The sequence below is a fragment of the Leishmania donovani genome, chromosome 7 (genome assembly GCF_000227135.1).
Source record: "Leishmania donovani BPK282A1 complete genome, chromosome 7".
Classification (NCBI taxonomy): domain Eukaryota; phylum Euglenozoa; class Kinetoplastea; order Trypanosomatida; family Trypanosomatidae; genus Leishmania; species Leishmania donovani.
Genome location: NC_018234.1, coordinates 471250 through 478561, shown reverse-complemented (window position 1 = coordinate 478561; position 7312 = coordinate 471250). Strand labels below are relative to the sequence as shown.

The 7312-nt window shown below is 62.2% G+C and overlaps 1 protein-coding gene across 1 annotated transcript; it reads right to left on the bottom strand.

The window, feature by feature from the left end:
- Positions 1 to 5484, bottom strand: LDBPK_071040 (hypothetical protein, conserved; the record flags this gene model as incomplete). Its single annotated transcript, XM_003858494.1, has 1 exon — positions 1 to 5484. The coding sequence occupies one exon, from the start codon at positions 5482 to 5484 to the stop codon at positions 1 to 3; it is 5484 nt and encodes a 1827-aa protein (XP_003858542.1).
- Positions 5485 to 7312: the final 1828 nt, after the last annotated feature.

The window sequence follows — 7312 nt, the reverse complement described above, 5'->3', positions numbered from 1 at the left end:
TCACCGCGAATCCGGTGGTGCTGTAGAGGCTGCGGAGACCTCGTAGGAGGAGTCGGCGGCGAACGTTTCGGTACGATCGCGATGGCCTGCATGAAAGGGGCTGCCCGCGGAGTGAACATCGTCCGCTTCGCGGATCTGATGCGCGTGTCGCTGCTTGCGGCACCGCCGACGATGCCGCAGCCGCCGTTTCCGGCCATCCCCTCCGCCAGCGCCCTCCTCGTCCGCCGCGCCCTCCTCGTCTGATTCACGTATAGTTGGGGTGCGCGACGGATCGGGCGGCATGGCTGGCTGAGACAGCCGCGCTGCGTCCGCGCTGGATGCAGACGGCGCGGCAGCTGATGCCTTTGCGGCTGCCGTTTTCTGCCGCTCTTCTTCTTCGCCCAGCATGAGCCATAGTACTTCTAAGTTGGCGCGGACTGCCTCGATGGCCTCCCTCCGCGCCTCCTCTCTGCTCCGAACGGCAAACAGCACACTGGACGTGCTCAGCGCGGCGCCGAAGCGCCGCCTCAGCCGCAGCCACTCGTGCTGCGTGATGGTCATCGCCATGTTCAGCATGATCATCATGAACATGAGGACGAAGGATACGACGAGGACGCTGGCGAAGAAGGCCGTCACGGCATACGGCGTGTCCGATGCCACGTCCCGGGTGGCAAGCAGCGAGTCGCCATAGGCGGTGAAGTACAAGCCCATGCTGGCACTGCTGAGGGTGTCGAAGTGCCCGTTCGAGTGCGCCCCAAAGGCGATCACACAGAAAAAGGCGAAGCCCAGAAAGAGCGGTGACACACACACGCCGAATAGGAACAGCTTCGGCAAGACGTGAATGGAGGCCATGACAGGAAAGTAGAACGTGGGGAAGAAGCGGAGGTAGCTCAGCAGCAGCACGCACGACATGAGCGCGGCGACGCCGAGCAGTACACTTGTCCACGCGTAGTAGGCGCCGGTCTGCGCCACCTCAATGAACGGCAGCAGCGGAGCCAGCAGCAGCGCACTGTAGCTCAGCGTGAAGGCGGCTGCAATGATGGCGACCCGGTGCCAGCCGGCTCCCATGGACTGTTGGAGGTGATGTCGCCACGCGGTGCGCACGTCGACGTAGCTGCGCTCTGCGATGCGCTCTGCCAGCTGCGGGGTCAAGGGTGCGTGGAGAGGGGGCAGAAACGATGAGTGGGAGGCTACAGCCGACACGGGAGTGCCACTGGGGTTGATGGAGAAGCGCAGCGGCAAGGATGCGGGCGCGCCGCCGGCTTTCATGTCACTACCGTCGTCGGATCTTGGGTAGTGCCCCGGTGTGCGTGGAACTGGCGTATTCGGAAAGGAGCCACGCTGCGACGGCGTAGGCGTGCCAAGCAGTTGAGCCAGACGCCCCAAAAGGAACCGCCGCAGGGCGCTAGGGATCCAAGTGTGAGGGCCAACGCTTGAGTCGAAGCCGCGCTGGTGACTCTCGGCACCGTTGCGCAGAGTAAAGAACGATGCTGCCTCCTCACAAGGCCAGCTCGGGAGCACAGAGGCGTCTCCCGCCCCCTCTTGCGAAGCACAACGACTGCGCGAGTAGCTGCCTTGAGCCTGTGAAGCGATGATGCTGAGCGAGGTGTCTAACATCAGCGACGGCGGCAGCACCGCCTCCGAGTGGCTGCCTGGTGTACCAGCGTGATCGTCGTCGTCATGGCGACTCTCCATGGTCCCGTAGTTCGACGGCTTCACCCCTGATGGGTAAATGTTGGCCGGCGCACGTGCGGCCGCTCTGTCAGTCGCCTTCGCGTACCCCGCGATTCGCCCGCTCTGTGGTGGACGACTTGGACGGCCGAACGGCAGGCTAACAGGCATCCCCCACTCGTATACGGTCGTCTTCGTGTTCAGAATCGCAGGCTGCAGCAAGGCGGTAGAGGTCGGGAGCGTCCATGCCTTAGATGCGCGATGCTCCGCGCCGCCATCGATGGGCGCGTGCTGCAGCTGTCGTGCGAGGAACGCTGCGCGCTCTCGACCCAGTCGACGCTTATACTGAGCGATGCGCTGCAGCGCGCGCAGCTCTAACACAATCTTGAGCACGGCCAGCGCGCCCAGCAGCACTGTCATGAGATGCGGCGTCCAGAAGTTGCTTAATAGCCCCAGCGGCCACACGCGCGTGTTCACGTGCAGCTGCGTCTCTACGAGTCCGCCTGGGTGCACCGTGATGTCCTTCACGACGTGCCACTGGAAGACAGCCGACGCGCGAGCAGCAAAGGCCGACTTCAGTCGCCCTGTCAAAGAGGAGGCGCTTCGGAATTCGAGATTACCGACGCTGAACGCGTCGGCACCGCCCGCCACCTTTTTCGCATCAGAGCCACCCATACTGGCCGCTGCTGCAGCGGTGCTGACAAGGTTGTCCACCTCGTCCGTCTCGTGCCGCAGCGTCACCTCCAACTGAATGCGACGCACGTTGTCCATGAGGGAAAACTCTGGCACAATGTGCGTCGGTATCCCAGCCGCAGCGGCCGCCTCGCCACCGATGATCGTGGTCGTCTGCGTGGACGCACAGGGACGGTAATAGCGACCCGACAGATCGTCGTACCGGGGCATGCATACGACAGAGAGGGCAACGTCCACCTCTGTCAAAGAACCGCCTCTGGCACTGTCGGGGAGCGCAGCCGCGTCAGTAGCGGACGCGCCCTCGAGCTCAGTGGGTCGGCAGGCGGCGTCGTCCGTTGTGCGCTCGGTGGCGCGGTGCCGTTCCTGCCTTCGCGCAAGACGGTGTAGTCGCGCCGCCTCTTTGTGCTTGGCGAATGGGCCAAGCGGGTGGTCAGCGTCAACAGAGAACGTCAGCCACCGGTGCTCGAGGTTCTCAACATCAGCCACTGCCTCCTCGCCGCTCAGCCGGCGAACCGGCGCGGCGGTCTCCAGCGGAGACAGCTTCACTCGTTTGTGTTGGGCCCCCTCCCGGCGAGAGTACACATCCACCTCCACCCGCATCAGGACGGGCGCGATGACCGAGACGGGGATGTACGGCGGCAGCAGCTCCCCTGAGTTTCTCAACGCAGAAGCGGCGGTTGGTGTGGCTGATCGGGCGCAGGGCCCAGCAGCCGAGGTGGAGTCACTGAACGGACTGGGCGATGCCGCTGCCCGCGCATCCCACAGCAACAACGACCTCCAGTCTGCCGAACCACGTCGCCGCCACCACCATTGCCCCTCTATTGCCATGCTGTTACCTTCGCCTCCATCGGCTACGCTGCTAGTGCGCTCGATACCTGTCCCGCACCGGCTCGTTGGGTTGGCGTTGTTGTAGCGGTATTTCATTTCACTGGAGGACGTGTTCGTCAAGTTGTAGTACACCTGCACGTAGTGCTCGATCGACGCATAGAGGTTCTCCATCCACTCCGTCGGCGCTGAAACGATGTCGCCCTGGTCCTTGCTGAAGTAGGCATCGTCGCCCATGAAGTGCTTCGTAATCGCCAGCCGCATCGCTTCATTCGCGCAGGCCAGTGGAAGCTGATACCAGGTCACGTGCACCAGCAGCAGGATGCAGAGTAAGACGCTGGTCATCAGCTTCCACGGGAAGCGGCCATCACGGCGCAGTTTGCGACAGGGGCTCGAGAAGAAGTCCTCCGTGAGGAGACGGCGCCGCAGCTCAGCCACATCACTGAGCCCTATGTCGAAACTTTCACACAGGCCCGGCGCAGCTGCGTCACCTGCAACGCGAGAATGACGCTGATTGTGCTCAGCATAAGCCGTCTGTGTCGCTACCTCCGCTGCTGCCCATGAACCCCTCGCGCCACGCAGAGGTACGGCGTCAGTCACAGTGGAGAGGTGCGTCGATGACGTTGGTGGCATTCCAAGAGGACGAGCATCGCCGCACATCGCCGGAGTCTGCTGTCCAGGATCTGAGCTGTGCGACAGGGCGGCGGCGGAGTCAACACCATCTCTGTGAGCATCATCGTCGTTCCCAGCAACGGCGTCACCGCCTACACCGGGGTGCGGTTGCTCTGATGGGAAGCACTGCTGCCTCGCACGGCTGCCCTGTGCCGACGGCGGGCTCCGCTGCGAGGTGGACAGCGATAACTGCCGCGACTTTGACGGGCGGTGTTGGGGTGTGGTGAGGCTCCGGGCAGCACCGCGCAGATCCATCGAGGTCGTTGAGGACGACGTGGAGGAGTCCAAAAGAGCGAGAAGCCCTCGCCCGATCGCCGCTGTCGTTGTGCAAGCTGTGGTCGCCGCCAAGTCCTCCCCGGACCCGGTAGTGGTGGCGGCAGCCATGGGGGCGGCATGACTGAGACTGCACCTCGTGCGGCGCTGGCCGCTGCCGCCTCCGCCACCCCTGCTGCCCGTTGAGAAGTCGGAGGAGGACGAGGATGGGCAACTGGTTGCACCAGCGGGGGCGGTCGGCGAGGCCCCAAACGGGGGGGTCAGCACGAAGGGCTGACCAGCAATTTCGGAGCGTAGCGAGCGGGCGAGCTGCGCCACTTCCTCGTCGATCTCCCACGCGTCGAGGCGCGGGTCAACACCCCCGCCGAGCGCGGTGTAGCGGCGAGGAGAGCCGGCAGACGCTGATCCAGCTGCCCCTGCCGACGACGCCGACGCCACTCGAGCTCTGCCAATCGAGGGCGACGTGGCAAGGACCACCTCAGACTGCGAAGCCGTTCCAGACGTCACACAACAGGACGCGGTTGTCATAGAACTTGCGGTGACGTCGTCGCCGGGCGCCTGCGACGGGCGCCGTCGATGCGGCTTTGGCCGACATCCATCAGCAGATAAGCCGGCCACTGATGAGGCCATGAGCGATGATGAAGGCTGTGGCAGTGAAGCAGCAGTGTGAAATGACAGTGGCAGTTCAGAGGAGCCAGCGGCGCGCCTGGTGAGCCCGGCAGGCTGGTGCGACTGCGGATATGTGTGCGTAGTGGGAACGGGTATCGGAAGAAGGGGCAGTGCTGTGGGCAGCAGCTGCTGTGAGTGCTGTCGTCGCCGCTGAGGGCGCTGCTGCGTCGGCAGCCACTCTGCGGGCCTTGACTCTGGTGCGCCAGAGCAGTCCGCGAGGGATGACGCGGATCGCTCCGTCGTGGCCTCATCTGCCGTTCGCAAACACCATGAGCTGCCAGCGTCAGTATTCGCTACGCCGGGAGCTGGGTCCGCGGCAGTGGAGTGGGCGACCGGCACGCACAGTGATTCCCCTTCTCCGTCTGCGCCCACGCTGCCAGCGCCGGTGGTGGCGGTCGTCGTAAGCGCGTTGTCTGCCCGGACAGGTGGCCCTGGTGCAACATTTTCCTCACCCCGTGATCGAGCGTTCCATGACACCACGAGGGGAACGGCATGAGGCTCCGGCACGGCTGATGCAGAAAGCACATTGACGACTGGTGTGGCGAGCGCGCTGGGCGGCGCCGTCGCGAGCCCGGCTGCGAGCGGTTCCAGCGTAGATGCCTCGGAGCGCAGCGGCGTATTGCTATCAGTGTATGTGCACGATCCACGCGAAGAGGCCGCCGACGATCCGGACGACGACGAAAAGGCGGATTGACGAAGCATGGCCACCTCCCCTTCAGATGATTAGCTCCTTCTGCAGCTATTCTTGGAGGATGAGAAGTGAAGGGATGGACTCCGGCTTTACTAGCCTGCACCTGCACGCAGAGGGTCGGGAAGGCAGGGCGCCCAGTCGTGTGTGTGTGGGGGAGGGGGGGGGGAAGCGGCAGGTATGGCGGGATGCTTCGGTAGAAGGAAGATTAGAGGCGGTGAGCAGCAGCAGCGCGCCATCAAAGGAGAGAGGGATCACACGTGTGCGCGAAACCGTCTTCTGTTTTCGTTTTCTTTGGCGGACGCATGAGTGTCTGTGTCTGAGTGCTTGCGTGCGCCTTGCACGGGGAATGGTAACGCAGACAGAGACGGAAGACGAGGCAGGCGTTGGACGGGGGGAGGAGAGACGCCAGTGGTGGTGGGGCAGCACAATCGCTCGCATGAGAGCGTCCCTCTCTCGCTACACACAATGATAGACAGACACAAACTGCACAGCCAGTTGTCCTCCGTGAAGCAGCCGCAGTCACAGGGATCACTGAGACGGTGCAGTAGCCAGGGAGGGAGGGAGGGGCTACGCGTTCGTGAAGATGTGGTACGGCAGGGAAGAACAGGGAACAGCGCGTCTACAAGCTCCGTTTAAGGCGTGAGTGTGCTCCCTCTTTCGAAAACTCACACTTTCCCGTCAGCCCACGTCGAACGCACTCGGTGCCCGACCGCCACACTCCCCGAGAAAAGCCATGGAGTCTGGTATCCTCCTCCTCCCCTCCTTCCCTACCTCCATGCCTCCCCGACGCGCACGCGCACGCGCACAAATGTGCATACGTCCCTCTCACTCTCACCACGACGCCCGTGGATGGTGAGCGTGCAACACTCGCTTGCTTCATATATATGCGTTGTTCTGGTGCTTGGGTGGGGTTTGGGGGGAGGGGTCTGCGGCTTCAGGATGGCAATGGTATTTGGAGAGGCTCATGAACATGAAAACAAAACCAACAAGAGACAGAGGCACAGAGCCAGCCAGTGCAACAGACAGACATACAGGCAGCGAAGGTACACACACAGAGAATCAAACCTGCATCAGCCCACAGCGACAGCAACCGAAGACGTCGAGGGGAAACGTCTCAATGGTGGCTTCAACATCATCAAGAAAGAAGCGAACACACACACACACGTACATGAGAGAGGCGAGGCTGGAAAGTAAGAGAGACAGAAACGAAAACGAAAACGAAGAACGACCCTCTGCCATGATGGTCGTCATCCATCACAAAGCAGCGACAAGAACTACCACCATCATCACCCACACATACCAGGGATAGGCAAAACAGGCACGCATACACAACAGACACATACAGGCATAAAACAGGTGTAGCGTGTTGCAGCGCAGCTGGCCGACATCACTTTAACCCTCTCGCCTCTCGCACCTATCCACCTTTTTCGTTTTTTTGTACTGTTACGTCCTCTCCATTGCTTGCGTTGCTTTCTCATGCATTGGCTCCATCCTCTGGATGTGCACCTCGCCGGTCATGCCCCCCTCCTCCTTCCACCCCCTCTCCTCTCCTACGCCTTGCATGCCGTTCTCGCTCTCTTCCTTCGCGCACACGCGAAGACCTGCACAACGGCCATTATCATCAGCTAACACGACAACGAATATATATATAGAAACAAGAAAGGCGAGAGAGAGGGGGGGCAGAGACCCAGAGCTGAGTAGCTCCACAACAGACGGAAAAGATGAATGACGTTACCACCACCACCACCCAATGCAAACAAACAACGGAACAAAAAAGGAAAACAAAACGAGCCAGCGCAAAGACAAAACGAGGCGGAGGGGGTGGAGAGGCGGAGGGGA